The following is a 17,287-nucleotide window of genomic DNA, read 5'->3' on the forward strand; positions in this document are numbered from 1 at the left end:
AGGAACCCTTGGTCGCGTTGGTGGGCAACTTGGCTGCGTGATGTCTTTGATCAAGTTCAACATGGGGTAGGCAGTATTAAGCAAAGTAGCTGTCGAATCGGCGACCATACCTGTAGGAAGTTTCTTGCTGGACAAAACTTACATAACTTTTGGATATTTTCTTATGTCGATTTGTTCAAATGGTAGAGTCAGAGAGAGAGAGAGAGAGAGAGAGAGAGAGAGAGAGAGAGAGAAAACATCAATAGAAAAAAAAGAAGTGCTGCAATTGAACTAGGCGGGGGTGCCCTCTTTTTAGGGGCCCGGATTCTTCTCTCCGGTTTCCCTCTTACTTACAGAAGAGTCGGAGATCGCTAGACCTAATTGACTTGATTTATTTTGAGGTTTAACACGCCGACGTTACACAGACAATGAGGCCTGCCGTAGTGGAGAGCTGCGGATTAATTTCGACCACCAGGGAATCTTTAACGTGCCCCTAAATCTCGAACACATGGCCGTTTGCCTCTCATAGCCTTGCTGAATATGTGGTTTTGTTTACAGCAGTCGAGATGATAGTCACGTCCCACGTTGCATAAAATAGGATGACCGAATTTTCGCATTTATAGCATGCGTTTATCTGTGTTTGAGGGAGGATATTGGAAAGTCTGGACTTGTGTGGGGAAGTTCTTCTCTGCATTTTTCTCAGTCCCACAATGCTGTTCACCCCGACGAAAATACCCCCAGCCCATCCACACCCAATTAAAATTACACCCAGAACAAGAAGTTCTAATATACTGCCCGCGTGTGCTAATCCAACTATAGAGTCGCCAGGTGTTTATTTAGACAACCGGCGCTTTCCGCAAAAGTTGCATGGGCATGCGTTCAATGCTCACCTCAATACAGAGAAAAAAAGCACGCTCTGAATTAGTAATGGCGGGTTCAATAAGCAACCGCTATCAAATAAACAACGCTAGGCTATTTGTCTCTGAAAAGAATGACATAAATTCAATAAGTACTCCCAGCGTTATGACTTAAGAGGGAAAAACTTATGAAACGAAAACTTGAGCTATACCATTCAGCAATGCTAAGTATTAAAAACAAGCATCTTGCATCAGGGAATAAACTCAGGTCAAATTCATAAAGCTCGAATATACAGGTAGAGCTGGAGTCGGCCTGGGAATATCAAGAGAAAAAAATGCCGATCGGCCGACCACCAGATAAACAGTGGCTATGAAAAGACGGGGCTAGATATAGGTAGACATCATGAATTCGATACCAGCAGGAAATGAGCAAATTCGGTGGCAAAGAACTGCCCGAACATGGCAGCACAGTGGACTTCGGAGGCCTATAGAAAAGGCCTTTTTTCTGCAATGTACACACATTCGATGATGATTATGATGGTGAAGATGACGACTATAGATAAACAGTGAAGGCAATGTCTTAGTGAGTGAGTGAGTGAGTGAGTGAGTGAGTGAGTGAGTGAGTGAGTGAGTGAGTGAGTGAGTGAGTGAGTGAGTGAGTGAGTGAGTGAGTGAGTGAGTGAGTGAGTGAGTGAGTGAGTGAGTGAGTGAGTGAGTGAGTGAGTGAGTGAGTGAGTGAGTGAGTGAGTGAGTGAGAATGCGGATCAACCTAGTAAGTTGTTCCAACAACGAATCCTGGCCGAGCAGCTTTTGCGGTACCACTATTCGCGGAAACCACCAACTGTCAAGAAGCCTTGGGTCGTTAGAAAACGGGAGAGTAGGCACAACATATGTCCCGTTTAGGAATCTACAGACGGTTCGGCAATATAACGCCCTACAAAGAAGCATGCGGGGTGGCTCGCCTACAAAATTTTTAAAACAAAGCGGACCGCTCCATCGCATGTTTTTTGCAGCCGATGAAAAAAAAAACTGAAGGAAGGGTTATATCAAAGGGTTGAAACAGCTGCGATGATGTAATATTTAACTTAAAACGCCACGCCGGTGTTCATGCTGAATGTTTGTGAATGTGTAAACGCAATGGCGCCTCTATTTGTTTTGTTCCTGTGCTATGGTATGGTTGGTAACGTGTTCGTTAAAGCAACCTACAATGTTCGAGGCTGCTCGTCTTCAAAATCCACTGTTCGTCTGGTAACATTTTTAACAAGCGAGTACATATATAAATGCGCGTCTCGGGCTAACTTGTCAGCGGTTTCGTTTCCCAGCATTCCTCCGTGCAGAGGTGGCTACTGGAACCGAACACTGAGGCCGGGTTTATTAAGTTGCTGGACTAGACGTAAGCAGCCCTGGCATGCTCTGTATATGGGATCTCTATGCTGCAAAAGTTGTATGGTTGGTTTCGAGTCAGTAGTAGCACCTGCGTATAGCTTTCACGGTGTAGGCTAGCCGGCTCGATTTTACCCTCGCGGGTGAATCTGTTGTTACGTTACCCGCAATATTTGTAAAGTAGGCAGAAACGGGTAAACGAAGTAAAACACCTTGCTTCTTCTTATTTGCCCTTCTTTCTGGGCCCAGGTCATTTTAAATGCAGAGCATTTCTTTAACTCACGATGTTATGCGTCCGTAACTCGGCGTCCGCAGCCAGCCAGCCCTCCCCCGCTCCTCCTCGCTCTCAACAACAGGTGCGGGCGCGCATGCGCGTGCTCCAGCGTTGAAAGAGGCGTTGCAGCAGCAGGTGCTACCTCCTCTCCCTCTACTGCAAGCCCTACGAATATACTCGTTGCCCGAGCGAAGGATCCGCGGCCCGACGTTGACGTTTGGCCGCGGCTTCTCGTGCACGAATTTCGGCATCGGCAGCGCGCTTCAGACGCTTGCGTTCGGCGTCGGCAGCGCGCCGTCTCGCCGCCTTGTCTTCTGCCGCCGTCGATGAAGAGGATGGCACGGTGTCTTGAACTGGTACTGCAACGCTGACGTTGGCTCGCGTCGCGGAACTGGTTGAAGGTGTTGCTTCCATCGCTTATGAACTTCAACGATGGCGCACTGCCCTCCCGAGAGGGATAATAAGAAAGAAAAGAAAGGAAAGAAAAGAATAATAATAAAGATCCAACCGATTGCCCCGTAGAGTTGGTGGGGTGCAAACGATGGCAATAAATAACACGTTACGTGCTTACATCTCTCTCTCTCTCTCTCGTCTCGCAACCCAACTACCCAACCCCTACGACAACAACTACAACTACCACTGCCAACTACCACAACCTACGTCACGTGACCACCCCCAATGCTCTGCATTTACTCGTGTCCCTAGCGCGGGGGCATGCGACGGAGGTTTTTTTTACGGTACCTTTGTGGGTCGCAACTTTTGTACTGCGTGCAGAGCGATTTTTTTTGCCCGAAATGATTGCTCTGTGAAGGAAAGTTTGACATCCACCTAAATGCAGCCATACGGCTACAAAGGAAAGCTATACAGCTTTCTCAGAAACTTCGCAGTTGAAGAAAAATTCGTCCTGGTCCAGGATTCGCACCCGGGACCACTGCTTAACCGGAGCAATCGCTGTACCAACTGAGCTAACCAGGAGGCTAGTCGTTAGCAGCGCGAAAGCGAATTGATCAACAACTCGAAGTGAAGGACAGGTGTTAATCGACCAGATTTAGGGGCAATCCCCAAGGTGGAGTAAGTTTCTCTGAAGGAAAGTTTGACATCCATCTAAATGCAGCCATACGGCTACAAAGGAAAGCTATACAGCTTTCTCAGAAACTTCGCAGTTGAAGAAAAATTCGTCCTGGTCCAGGATTCGAACCCGGGACCACTGCTTAACAGGAGCAGTCGCTCTACCAACTGAGCTAACCAGGAGGCTAGTCGTTAGTAAGTCAGTTAATAAGTTCGAAGTGAACGAACACAAGACGTTCCTCCTTACTCAGGTACCCCCACTGTGGCAGCAACGAGGCAACCAACTTGCTTCACCTTCTCTAGTCCTGTGCAGCCTTCTCAGAGGGCCGTGCGCATTTGCTAGCAAGCGCCACGGCTCAGACGACGGTGTTAGAACATGTCGAGTATGTTAGGAGCAACATACTCCATATGTACTCGGCTTTCCAACATAGAACCGGTTTTCCAAGTTCAAAAGAATTCACGAAAACCAGGTTTCGAGAGAGAGTGAGTCCTCCAAAAACTGAGGGACTAGGCTCAAGACGTGGCGCCTAGGAATGTGAAGATGTGGCACCCCTGCGTCTGAAGGGACTTATTGGAAACGAGCAAAACGGCCGTTTCTATTGAACTGCCGCCCAAGAGTTTTAAAAATGTTTACATATCCTGTTGACGGGGACTCTGTGCTTTATACGTTGTAGACCTGGCATGGAGTCAGCAGTTGCACTTCCGTATGGTGTCCAGGGTGCCGCGAAACCGTTTTTTTTATCAACGTGAGCGGATATGCTGCTTCGACTACAACAATATTTGCGAAGCAGCCTGGCAACGGTAGCGGAAACTAAATGAAAGCTTATCCTTGCACATCTCTCCTGGTTTCGGAAAACGCTTCTTGGTTGTTGGACCTTCGTGGGTACATGCAGATCGCTTTGTGTGCCTAAAACGATTGCTAACAGACACATTTGTTCTAAAACGAATTCTCTTTATTTTCCGTTCTGCAAACTCTCAACCCCGTACTTGATTCCCGCAGATGCTCCACCAATAAGTACTCCGGCGATGATAGCCTGGGCAATGAGCATGATGAAGTATTCCTCGCTGCCTTCCTCGGGTTCCTCTTGGAACATTTTCAGAGCCTTGATGGCTTCCATAGTGCTCTCGCGTTCCTCCGGCGTGCTCAAGGAAACGTCACCCTGGAGCAGTTTGCCGAGGGACTCAATCTTTTGGCCCATACCCTTCAAAGCCGTGGGCTCGAACCCTGCACATTTCATTAAGAATGCAGTGAATTCAACATGAAGTGCGTTAGTGATTAAAACAAACTTACAACAACCTACCCAGCTCTACAAATATATCATACGTAAATTTTTCTCCCTAGACAGATAAATGCATTTACGGAGGCAAAGGAGCTGGGGGTAAAGGAACGACAGAATAAAGCCCTCCAGTATGGGTGACTCCTTTTCGGTGAAAACGCGATGCCGCAAGGTCGCAATGCATTAATGCGCACTCTCTCCCACTGTTCACCATCCAGCCTACAATCAGCGGTTTTGCGATGCCCCTGCCAAGCAACCCATTATCAACTAAAGGTCGTCCATGTGTAACGACATTTATTTTTATCGGCTTTGGTCGTTTGATCAACTGTGCTCTGTCTTCCCCTTTTCTTCCCCTCTCTATCGCCTATCGCCCCACGATAACAATCGTGGTACGATAGCTAGGTCTGGATATTCCTGGAACCTTTCCGAGCTGTTTAATTTTTTAGCAATCAAAATGTAGCATCATTCGTCGCGAAAATATTTTACCGCTGATAAAAAAAATCTTCCTATCTTTTATTTGCAACATTTTTCGTTCAATGTGGGCGTGTGACTGAAATATTAGGACGTAGGTACAATCAGATTTTTACCCTTTTGAAGCTTGTCCCCTTCGACTCCACCAGCTTCTTGTCTGGAAAACAAAACGAATAAAATTAAGTTTCTTAGACTAAATTACGGACGCCGTTCTACTCTATGGATCAGCCATTTTTGTAGAACACGTCACCCGGTCGAGTGAACATTTGATTAACGCTTTAAATATTTTATCCGATTACAAAAGTATGATCGTGGCCGGTGATGTCACTCAAATGCTGCTTTAACTTGTCGATACCGTGCCTGTCGCTGTTTTCGTATTTTATTGCGTGTTTTCACTGTTTTGTGCGTCAATAATGAACCAACTTGTCCTGGTTTATACACCAGTGTTTTACCAAGTTTTGCTAAAACCCGCATCCTGCGCTTAGTAAAGATTCTTGGGCCACTTGACGAATGAGGTCTTCGGGAGGGCTACCTCGCTGGAAGTCGAGCAGCCGAAATAGTAAGGTGGATACACAGGCACTTGATTGCATGGTTTAGGAAATACTAGATTTGAACCTCTTGGCCGTGAGAATATCTATGGCGATGCTATCTGTACATGGCCTAGTAAAAACTGCCTGCACTACCACGCGCGCAAAGAACTAGGCTTTAGGTAAGGAAATAAGCGCTCCTCTTTTCGTCATCGGGTGCGTAAAGGTAGTTTGAGACGGGTGTACAGGCTTGAAGCTATCTTGTTCTTACGACTTCCAAAGGTTCTGCAAAAATGCAACGGAGACAGCAGTCTGGTTCTCATGGGCTCAGATTTCATCTGCATGTGGTTTCTGATTCCTAGCATATGAAAAACGAATACTTACACAAGGGTGGCATCTGGCGTCACAAGCAATATGAAAAAAGAAGGCAAAAGACAAGAATTAGCGTTAGGTATTTCTAGACGTTTTACTTTCTTTTAACTCTAAAAACCATAAGTACAAGTCGGTCAATGTGCTCTATTATCGGGTTACCTTCGTTTTCCCCACCGCGATAAAATGCACATGAAACGTAATTATAAACTCCTTTTTTAATATGTGACTGCTACCCATCCAGAAATTGCACGGTATTTCGATGTTTACTGAGCTCAGTATTTTGTTCAACGCTGTCCAGAAACTTCCTCGCAGAGTTTTAGTTAAGACTGAATGGCAATCCATTGCCAGGTCCTCAGCTCCTTAACAGTTACTGGTCAGCTAGTAAGTGGTTCTAGGAAACACAGAGAGCCATCACTCATGGGATTTCATTGCTATCTCAAATAACTTCCTGAAGAGATATTTCCCTTCAAATACTTTATTTCATATTGTTTCTGTTTTTAAACTCGGAATTGGGTTCGCCAGAATATTGGAAAACTAGACGTCTTACGAGGATGTCTGTATAATTATAAATCACTTGCTTTAATTCCAAATGAATAACTCAAGACATAGCAATTCACTTCAGTTAATGTCATTTCACAATTGTTGCTTACGTTTTCAATGAAAATTCTGCTGCTAAAGCTGATTAGAGAACTAAATTTCGAGGATAATGTGTGAGTAACCAGAAATTTATTATGAAAGCAAACACATTTCAAAACATATGTATAAGCAGCGATTCTCTGACCAAAAACAAGCATATTACACAATTGGCTCACCCAGGGTTGTGGTCAGGGCCAGTAGAACGAGGAAAATGAACATCTGCATGGTGTTTTTTTCTGTGAAAAAAAATGTTTTTTTTTGCTTCAACGTTACTCAACACAAAGAAAGCCTTGAGTAAATAATGTGGAAACGCCTTTAACAGCTTTTAAAAGTAATAAAGTATTAAGGAACAAAATTATGCAATTTTGCTTTACTTCAATGCCCGGCAGAGAACACTGACTTTGTTATATCGTGACGTGCCGGTTGTCTAGGAAATATGGATTAGTGTGAGGTTTTAACACAAAACTGCCTCGCGGCAGTTTTTTTTTGTTCCAAACACCCCGTAACAAATGTTTGTCAAGTACATTAAGATACCACCAAATGTAGACAAATTTGCAGGCGCAATAAAGCCAGTCATTATACATTTTATAAACTTTCCGGGAGATTTATTATAAGCTATGAATGTTGAACCGCAAAGGGCGGGCCTTAGACCTTAGAGACGCCACTGTAGGCTTCGCCAGTGCCTTTCCGAGCCGAATGGGGCCGTGAAAATAAACTACGAACAACAATGCGGATGCGCGGACTACATGCGTGGAAGGATAACGTAGTAAAAAACACAAATATGCGGAGGGAGGAGTGGGAGCTAAAAGAATTATGTCTTGCTCAGTTTTTGTGTACTCATCAACGAGAAGAAAAAAATTGTTTGGCTCCCCCGAAGCAACTTCTTATGTCGATCTAACTTCAGTTACCCGTAAAAGAGGTAAGTAACTGAGCAGCCCACAGTGCTTTTGGTACCTTTAAACCTCCATAACGAAGGTGTTCAGCCTTCCGCTTCGAAACAACACCAACAATGCCCATAAAAATGATAGCAGTACCTTGTACATGGCTACGCCGTTGTGCTTTGCAAATAGCCACGCACTGAATATACAAGCTGCTGACCCCCAAGGCCACCACAGGGGTGCACCGGTTCCATATATTTTGATGTACAATAAGCAGCGCATAAAAATTGTCTACATTCGTCTAAGCAATGTAAATATGAGGCATAAAAAACACCAGGAGTGAAAGGTGAAATAGGATGGTGAAAAAAATCAAAAGGGAAAGGTGATGAGGCATAAACCGATGGAGGCTTTCTGAGTTGCCGAGCTTGTGGTCTTTCTCATTTTTAACACGGAGCGCATATTCTTTTCGCGTAGGTGTTACTGTCAGAGTAAAATGCACGTATGATTGACAATGAACTACTCAATGTTTTTTTCTCTTTGCCGTTGCATGGCCCAATTATCGCAAAATAAAATATCACGTAGCTTGCACAGTGGTGCAAGGGTGGGTAAACAGCAGAGCTGGCGGTCCCTTTCCCTTCGTCGTGGATCCCGCTATTTCACCTCACATAGATTTCCGAACTTGCCGCTGAATGTTCTCTATTTCTTGCAGACCGGGATCGGTTGGCCCGCATGCTTTCACAAGTCTATGTGAAACCGCGTTAGGACGCGCTAAAACCCTCGGCAGCCGGCATCGCGTACTCGGCGTCTGTCGCATGAACTCGATGTCTATGCTCCCCACTTCAGGCGCGAAATCAGGTGAACAGGCAAGGAGAACAGCACGCGAGAGATCCCGCCACGAGCTATGGGAAGAGTCCTCTGGAAGGTCAAGCTGGCCGACGCCAGGCGCTCCTCATTAGGCGCAGGCTCTCGTGCGCTGTGTATTTTTGCAAGCTCCTCACGTGGCGCAAGGCCACACGCGAAGCTGACCGACACCGGGCGCTCCTCTTGAGGCGCATGCTCACGTACGCTAGGCTGGGCTGAGCTTTCTGGTAACACTAGATGTCGGAACTAAAAGCTTAGACAGCCCGGCTGTTAGATATATAACTAGTTAAATATCTCCACACCCGCAAACAGTTAATGTTCTCCTTGTTTATGGAAATTTATTTTAAGGTTCCTAAAACAAATCAACAGCAACATAGTCGACTGTATAATTGCTATAAAAACTAGTTGCCAATTCCACTGCGGCTGCTTTTCTGGCGGGAAAGAAAAACAAAAATGCCCGTGTGTTCCAGATTTCGGGGCACGTTAAAGACTCCCAGATGATCAAAATTATTCCCGAGACCTCCAGGGTCTAACGGCCTTTGTAGCGTCGGTGCGTTGAACGTCATAATAAATCAGTATGGAAATTATAAACAACAAACAAATACACAAGATGCCAATGGCAACGGTTGAAACGTAACCAAAGCGGCGAAGTTATAGCGGCCGCGCTATTGACCAGAAATTCAGTAACGACCTGGCCGAGTGCGAAGCCGCCTAACGTTTCCAGAGAAGTTTACCTACCTCTGTGATCTCGGCGACGTACCAAGGATGGCTAAAGTTGGAGCAAAGCGTCTTTTATACTTAGCCATAATCTGTTATCAACGTTAATGAAGAATGTGCAGGTTCATCCGGAAACACGGGCTATGTACGTCCCTGAACTTTTATCGCCAGGATAGGATACTTCAGTGGGCTTGTCCTCTTCAGTGCTTACAGTGTTCTTCAAAGCGACCCTATTACGGTAACGTTCAATAGCCTTGTTGCTGTCGCATCATTTCACGCAGCCATTGTCTTCGCTACGTCCGCCGTATCGGTCAATGTGCGTGTGTGAGACTAAGCCACGAGCCATGCCTCTCTGGAAAGGTGGATGACCAGCGAAGCTTTGTAGCTCCCGACAGAGAGGTTACGCAGAGTTTAGGTATGAATTTGCCGTGGTTTAAGGCGATAAAACGACATTTGTCGAGCCATAGCTTATTTGCCGCGCCAAGAGCGCGCACTGGGCTAGCACGCTAAACGACCGCAAGACAAAAAAAACATAGACGCTCCCCGGCGCGGTCGGCACGAACACGCACTGAACTTGGATTTGGCCAGCGTCTTCTTTAAGCATTTGTTGATGGCAGGCATCCATACTCTTTCCCTCTATCTTCCTTTGTGAATAACCCGCCCCCGTCCCCTCTAACGAACAAACGAGTAGACGCTTATACTGCGCTACCGCACGAGGCACTGACTGAACCTTGGCTGACTTTGAAGGTCATATTGACGCTAAGAGGAACGAGCTGTTTTTCTAAGTGTTCCCATAACTTGCACGGAACTAAATGTGCGGGTATACCTGGAGCCATTCAATAAAATATTTTGTGCCACAGTGAAATTGAAGACAATGACAACTACAGGTGACAGAAGGGGTTTACGTGTGCTGCACCTTACGGCCAGGGAGTCGTAGCCATAGTTAACCAATAATGCGGAAGCTATAATTACGTAGATAACCGGCTGGTAGATGCTGGCTACCAACCGCCGTTTGTGATTGGCTCCACTGTTTTAAATCCGCTTATGCCACCACACACGCTATGCTTTAAAGAATTTTTAACCATAGGGCTTTGAAAAGTGGTCAATCGCGGACCTAAACCAGGAAGTACGAGTTCACAGCCTTAAGTCCGCTAACATCATGCGTTGCTCCACCAAACGGAGTCTTTCAGACAGCGTGCAATTCTTGACTTGTTCTACTATAGATAAAAACGTACCAAACATTAACCTCGTTATATTTACACAATATTTTCTCTCACCGTAAACCACCTAGCTTAACAAATGAGGACCAATGTCCGAGTTTTCTACGTGTACAGCTGCCGACTCTACCAGCTTCTCAAGGCACGCAGCAAGGCACGGGCCGAGGCGTTAAGTTACGGAGCACCTAAGGCTGAATGGTTTCTGGTTTTAACATACATAACACTATTGGAAGTTATCTAGGACTTCGTTCGGCATCAATCGAAGTTTGTTTCTTTAGAAGTATGTATTTCAGCTGTCACTTCATTGTGTTGTTTCCTTTCAATATTGGTGTGATATAAACGGTCGTGTAACCCACCTTGAAGAGTCACCACCCTTATCATTCAGTCTCTTAAGGGATTTTTAATAGAAATCATGGTGTCACTTACGAAAAGCAGAAGAAACTACCAGCGTGATTTGCCAGCAAGGTGACTGAATGCCGCACATGGCATTGAGCCGACGGCGCTAGTAATCTCGCAGTTTTATAGGCAAGTTGTCAGATATAAATAAACACTGCGAAAAAAGGAAATAACTCTCGTGTGACCTCGTGCGTGTCTTTTAGCGATACGTGCAAGTGGGCAAAACACTCAACCGGTTTAACAACTAAAACAAACATTACCAGCAGTTGTAACAACAGAAAAGGCCTAAGTAAGGCTCAAGGGCTAAGTCTGGTGCCTTTTTGAGACACATCAACTAAGCTGGGGTTTTCACATACATTTTGAGTTATTTTCCCTCTTAAAAAGTGTTCATTTCGCAAAGAATTTTAGGCAATCTCCACCAGCACTCTGCTTCAGCACACAATGTTCTTGATGCAACAAAACTAGTGCGTGAGAGTGCATCGAGCGGTGATTCCTGTTTTCACGCTTTCGGAATTTTCGGCGTTATGAATCAACTGCTACTACAGCGAGAGGTGTATTTGCATTCGGGGCATTGTAATCTACTCATCCCATTTAGTATCCCTTTAAGTGACACGCGTCTGAAACACAGCGAAAATGTAGCTTCGGTATCACCATTTATGGGCATGGGAAATTTCTCATTTAGAACAAACGAGCCGAACAAAGGCTACTTCGTTTAGGAATCAAACGTAAAATAACTTATGTAGTTATTGGACGGGGAATTTGCTTCATTCGACAGGCATTTATTTGTTTGAAGAGGCGTGCATGAGCTCGCGCACGCATTCCACAATATAATTTAAGGAGTAACGCCATTGCGAGAAAACGGTGATGTGATCGATTATAACGAAAGTCGTCAGTTTTAAAAAAGACCGTCGTTTCTGTTGGCTTGGATCAAACTGCCTAGGACCCCACTTCGCTTCTTGCGTTTGCTTCTCTTTTCACAAGGATATGAAAAGAAGCCAGCGGCTGGCGTTCTCGAAAGGACAATCAGTTACTGTTTGTGTAGGAGGTGTTTCTAGACGACGCCAGAAATCCTGTTTAATAGTGATGTCATCGAAAATAATTAATATTAAAATTGAATAATGAGTTAACTTGGGTCAGTTATGACTTGTAGTTAAAAAAAATTTGTTCTGCTAGTTCCTTGTATTACACTACCCTTTTTTTTTCTTCGTCCCCATTTAGGTAGCTGTGCCTTATTTGTGAGCGTCAGTCGGGTGCTGCTATCAATCGGTTTTTGACAGTGAACACGTTCGCAACCGACATGAAACGCAGGGCAATGCCTGCATGCACGCTTCTAATCAATCCCTGACCCGGGGACGACCAGTAGCACGTCGGTTGACGTATGTTACCCACCCGACGCGGCGACTTCCTGTAACCCAGTTTTCTGAGTACCTTATTTTGTGGCATGAATTCAGACACGCGAAAGAAGGTCCAAGAAGACCTCGCAAGCCACACACGATTGCAACAAATAAAGAACCGCGATGGAGCTGGTTCCTTGATTAAACAAGCATTTTTTAAAATGCGGTTGCCCATCAATGTATATATATAGTGTGCAACAACCACACTAGCATAGAATAGCTCTAACCGCTGATAGTTCGTACAAAACTCAAACTTGGACCAGTTTAAATAGCGAAGGAATGCAGTACAACCCTATGTCATCGCGGCAACCGAAAAAAATTCAAACTTGTACGGGAGAGTGCGGGAGCCATAGCTATCCACAAAACTGAAAGATCCTGCGTCGGCAAACTGTCCCTTGCCTTCCATATCGAGCAGAGAAATTATTCTTTCAAAGCAAAAGCTTTATTAGTAGGGCCAATGGCGTCCAGTTAAAAAACTAATGCGTTTGCCTATAGACCAGATGGTGGAAAGAAAACTTGTGATAACATATGCGCACACACGGCGCGTTCATTGAACCGGACTTCCGTTGTGTCAAAAGGGTTACTTGGAAATCGCGAAAAAAGGAACCGTTGTAGTTTAGAAAATACCGGCATCTATCATGAAGAAGAGGTGCAATAGTCTGCCTTTATCTCACAAAGCGCACATCGGTACACATTAGGTCGCTCGTAGATGCGTTTACTTAGTGCGCAAAGTATCGTCGCATGAATTCGTTCTTCGTTTGCGATTTGTGTCTTTGGGAGATTGGCGATCGATTGGACGCACTTTTGGACGCACTTTTGGACTCACTAGTTAACGTCTTGACGCACTTTTGACGCAGTTTCCCCGTTAGCTTCAGTGCCTCTATATCATACTTTATATAGTACTTTTCATCCATGTCCGCCTGGAGCTTGCGGGGAACTTCATGCATGTGTGCACTCTTGCGTCAAAATTCTGTTATTCAGCAGCGTACCGTACAATAATCGTCTATCTGCATTCGTATAAGGTCGAGTTGCTTCATCACCGTCACATGAACCTGGGGCGGTAATGTGAAAATCGAGTCAATGCACATGCTACGGGATGAGCAGCTTATGCGCTGTTTAGACGCGTGCGCCTTCTTTTATCAAAAAATAGGTGTCGCTGCTTCAGCAGGAACATCTTTTGATCCCAAGTTTAAAGGTTAAAGCAGTTCCACTCATGGGAGGTTTGAGATAGGTGGCAAGGCAGTGGAAGTGGTAAGCGAATATATCTACTTAGGCCAAGTTGGGACCCCAGATCCCAACCATGAGGCAGAGATAATTAGAAGGATCAGAATGGGGTGGGGTGCATATGGCAGACATTCTCAGATAATGAATAGCAGCCTACCATTGTCGCTGAAGAAGAAAGTGTATGACAGCTGCATCTTACCGGTACTCACCTACGCGGTAGAAACCTGGAGGATCACTAAGAGGGTCAAACTTAAATTGAGGACGACTCAGCGGGCAATGGAGCGGAAAATGATAGGTGTAACATTAATGGACAAGAGAGAGCGGAGTGGGTCAGGGAGCAAACTGGTGTTAAAGACATATTAGTAGAAATTAAGAAGAAGAAATGGACGGGGGCAGGGCATGTAATGGGAAGGCAAGATAACCGCTGGTCATTAAGGGTAACAGAGTGGATCCCTAGAGAAGGCAAGCGTTGCAGGGGGCGGCAGAAAGTTAGATGGGCAGATGAGATCAAGAAGTTTGCGGGGATAAATTGGTCACAGTTGGCACAGGACCGAGGTAATTGGAGAATAATGGGAGAGGCCTTTGCCCTGCAGTGGGATGATGATGAGTTCCACTCAACACGAAATCTATCAAGTGCAAAGCAGTGATTAGCCAGAGGGGCTTTGGCGCCATTCTACGCTCTTTGCGATTACTCCACATGCTCTTCCCTCAATGTCTCACTCCTCTCTTGATGAATTGGTCAAAGCTTTGTTCCATACAATTCAATTTTCCCGACTTCGCAGAGCTCGCACGCCTTCTCCTCGGGCAGCTCTCATCCGTTTGTCCATCTTTTGTTTCTTGTTCTGCTTGGAACAACATGAGCGGGAGTTTTGTGATTTTAATTTTGGTTTTCACCTCGCACGTGTTCGAGCCATGCTGCGCCATTTTGAATGCGTCGTTTTAAGTGCAATGCACTTCTTAAGCGACCCTGAACCTGCGTCCACCGGCGATGTCCGCCGACGTGGAGATGGGCGCGCGCCGCCTGGCCGCTGACATGGCATATACCCGCGTGGGGGATTGTCCAGGAATCTCCTCGTCTTCCTTGGCAACGGGGGGAGATGGGCGCGCGCTGCCTGGCCGCTGACATGGCACATACCCACGTGGGGGATTGGCCAAGAATCGGGCGTGAGAAGGGCTAATGCACCTGCTTAAAGGAGTACTGACACGAAATTTCAAAGCTGAGATCCGCTCTAGCAATCAAGTACAACGACAACACAAATAGGTGTCTGTGAATAAATGCATCTTTCTTTCTTTGTAGTTGTGTGTGTGTGTGTGATCTCTGTTTCGCGAACATTACCGAACCACGCAAATTCAACTCGTGCATTCGCACTTTCACATTCTTCCCCTCGGGGAAATGCGGGGAATTTTTTTTCTTCCGTGTCCACTTTTAACAGTGGAGCTGTTTGAGCCAAGCGTTATCGGTCCGTCGCACCAAAAAACCTCAAAGTATGAGAGAAAGCGGCGAGGAGGGTTGGGAGCGCGCGCCTCAAGAAACAAATGTGACTAGGGAGGCCCCGGGAATCGACCCCGGTACCTTTATGCCATAAAACCGACAACTTAACCACTGGGCCACCCTAAAAGCCCTGAAAATAAGGGATAACAATAGGATGTGCAGCCAAATCCAAAGAAAAAAAAAAGGTGTTGGCGTGCAGTGGGAAAAACCTGCAAGAAAAAAGGCCAGATAGGAATTTCCGCAAGTATTTGGGCCAAACGGATTACTGAAGAAGCGAAAAAAATAAATAAACCTAATAACGAATTTAGGCGCTCATACCATGCAAAAACCATTCTGTCTTAATTGCCTTCAGAGGCCGCCTCATTACGAGACAGAAAGGCAAATGCACGCATGTGGTGTTCATATTGGAAATAATTAACAAAAGAACGAAAGATGCGATAATCTAACCTCGAAAAATTAAGCACAAGAGGAAACAATAACATGCAGCCGCCGCTGAAACAAAGACAAATCACGGGAGAAAACGCATCCCGTTGTCAGGATCTAACCTGGGTCCCTCGTGTTATAAATTTGGCTTCTACTCGATTGTTTACGTAGCGTGATCTCTCGCGTGCTGTTCTCCTTGCCAGTTCACATGCGTTCGCAGCCGAAGTGGGGAGCATAGAAGCCGATTTCGTGCTACAGACGCCGAGTTTGCGAAGCCGGTTGCCGCTGCTTCTAGCGCGTGCTAACGTGGTTTCACTTTGGTAGAGATGTGAAAGCCTGCGGCCAAAACGATCCGGGCCTGCCAGTCATAAAGAACTTTCGGAGACAAGTTCGGAAATTCATGTGCTGTGCAACAGTAGGGTTGCCGAAGAAGCCATCAATTCTATAGCGGACTTTTTGACGATACGTGGCCTCGAAATCTCGGCTAGGAAATGTGCGGCATAGCCTTCACCAGGCGTGATGTCTCCCGCTATCATCTTTCAGCGGCAGGGGTCCCCATACCTTTTGTGGACTCACACCGATTCCTGGGCGTAACACTTGACAGGTCGATGACGTGGTCCCCCCACGTTCGTCTCCTGAAGGAGAAACTGGGCTCCTTTGCTCAGGTGCTAGGCATGCTGACCAGGGGCTGAGGAGGTTGTTCTGCTGGGCCCCTCCTACGTCTCTACACGGCACTCTGTGAAGGACTGCTCCGATACAGCCTCCCAGTACTCGGCCCTCTTTCCAAGACATCAACAAGGCTGTTAGAAAGTATGCAGGGCCGAGCTCTGCGGTTTTGTCTGGGTCTTCCGAAGACAACTTCTACGCTGGGGACCATAGGAGAGTCTAGGCGCTTCTTACCCAGTGTACTGGTGAAAGAGGAGCAGCTTCGCCTACATCTGCGGCTGGCGACTAGGGCCCATGGACATCCGCTGAGTTCTAGCTCTGCTTTAGAGGTACAAGACACTACCACCCTTGTGTCAGTAGTGCCCTGCGCCGCTTCATCTCCCGCCCTGGTTGTACTCCCCCTGGCGAATCGTCACCACAATACCGGGCATCAGCAGTAAATCAAGGTTGCCAATTCCAGCCCTAAAGTACTTCACTCTAGAGCACATGTGGCATTGCTACCCTAACCACAAGCATATATACACTGGTGGATCGGTGACGGCCACATCATCTGCTGTCGGAATCTGGGTTCCATCAACACGCACCACAATTGCGGCCAGGTTAAGCCACAAAACAACGTCGACGACCTCAGAACTTGCTGCCTTGCGCTCCGCTTTGCAGTACATTCTTGGGCAAGAAGCTTCTGTGTGGGTGATTTTCACAGATTCACGGGCGGCGCTACAGCAACTAGCATCATTCCCGCGCGAGCAACTGGCCAACGAAATACACACCCTGCATACACAAGCTGCCAGAATGCTTCACGAGGTAGTGTTTCAGTGGCTACCTGGACATTGTGGGGTGAATGGGAATGTGGTAGCCGACGAAACAGCTTGCGCGGCCCACACCCAATCTAGTGTCATCATCCCGATTCCTTTCTCTAGACGTGACGCCGCGACACTTGCGTACTCCGTGGCGCAGCAGTCACAACTCTCCACATGGACGGACGGGACAAAAAATTATCAGCCACTATACAGAATCGATCCCGCCTGCACTTTTCGAATGCCGTGTGGCCTGGGAAAGCGCGACGAAGGAGTCGTTCACCGCATTCGCCTCAACGTCGCTTTCACCAGCCACTACCTGCACAAGACACGCCGAGTTGCCTCCCCTCACTGTCAAGTATGCAGTGTCCGTGAGGA

General features: G+C 46.4%; 1 protein-coding gene across 1 annotated transcript; it reads right to left on the reverse strand.

The window, feature by feature from the left end:
• Nucleotides 1-4,492: 4,492 nt before the first annotated feature.
• LOC144168414 (uncharacterized) lies at nt 4,493-13,254 on the reverse strand. The gene is made up of 3 exons (XM_077697409.1): nt 13,154-13,254; nt 5,426-5,466; nt 4,493-4,786 (listed from the first exon to the last, which is right to left on the reverse strand). Exons 1-3 carry the CDS (start codon nt 13,252-13,254, stop codon nt 4,515-4,517), a joined length of 414 nt encoding a protein of 137 aa, XP_077553535.1. The 3' UTR covers nt 4,493-4,514.
• Between the last annotated feature and the right edge of the window lie 4,033 nt (nt 13,255-17,287).

Source organism: Haemaphysalis longicornis, unplaced genomic scaffold (assembly GCF_048455015.1).
Source record: "Haemaphysalis longicornis isolate Haplotype H1 unplaced genomic scaffold, Haemaphysalis longicornis Haplotype H1 scaffold_2, whole genome shotgun sequence".
NCBI classification, from domain to species: domain Eukaryota; kingdom Metazoa; phylum Arthropoda; class Arachnida; order Ixodida; family Ixodidae; genus Haemaphysalis; species Haemaphysalis longicornis.

Bases quoted from the DNA above. Each gene is read 5' to 3' on its own strand.
- LOC144168414 (XM_077697409.1), bottom strand. From the start codon at position 13,254: ATGCATGAAGTTCCCCGCAAGCTCCAGGCGGACATGGATGAAAAGTAC. The intron at 5,467-13,153 runs GTGCGTCAAGAC...TTTGTTTTCCAG, and splicing joins ACGGGGAAACTGCGTCAAAA to ACAAGAAGCTGGTGGAGTCG. The intron at 4,787-5,425 runs GTAAAAATCTGA...TGAAATGTGCAG, and splicing joins AGGGGACAAGCTTCAAAAGG to GGTTCGAGCCCACGGCTTTG.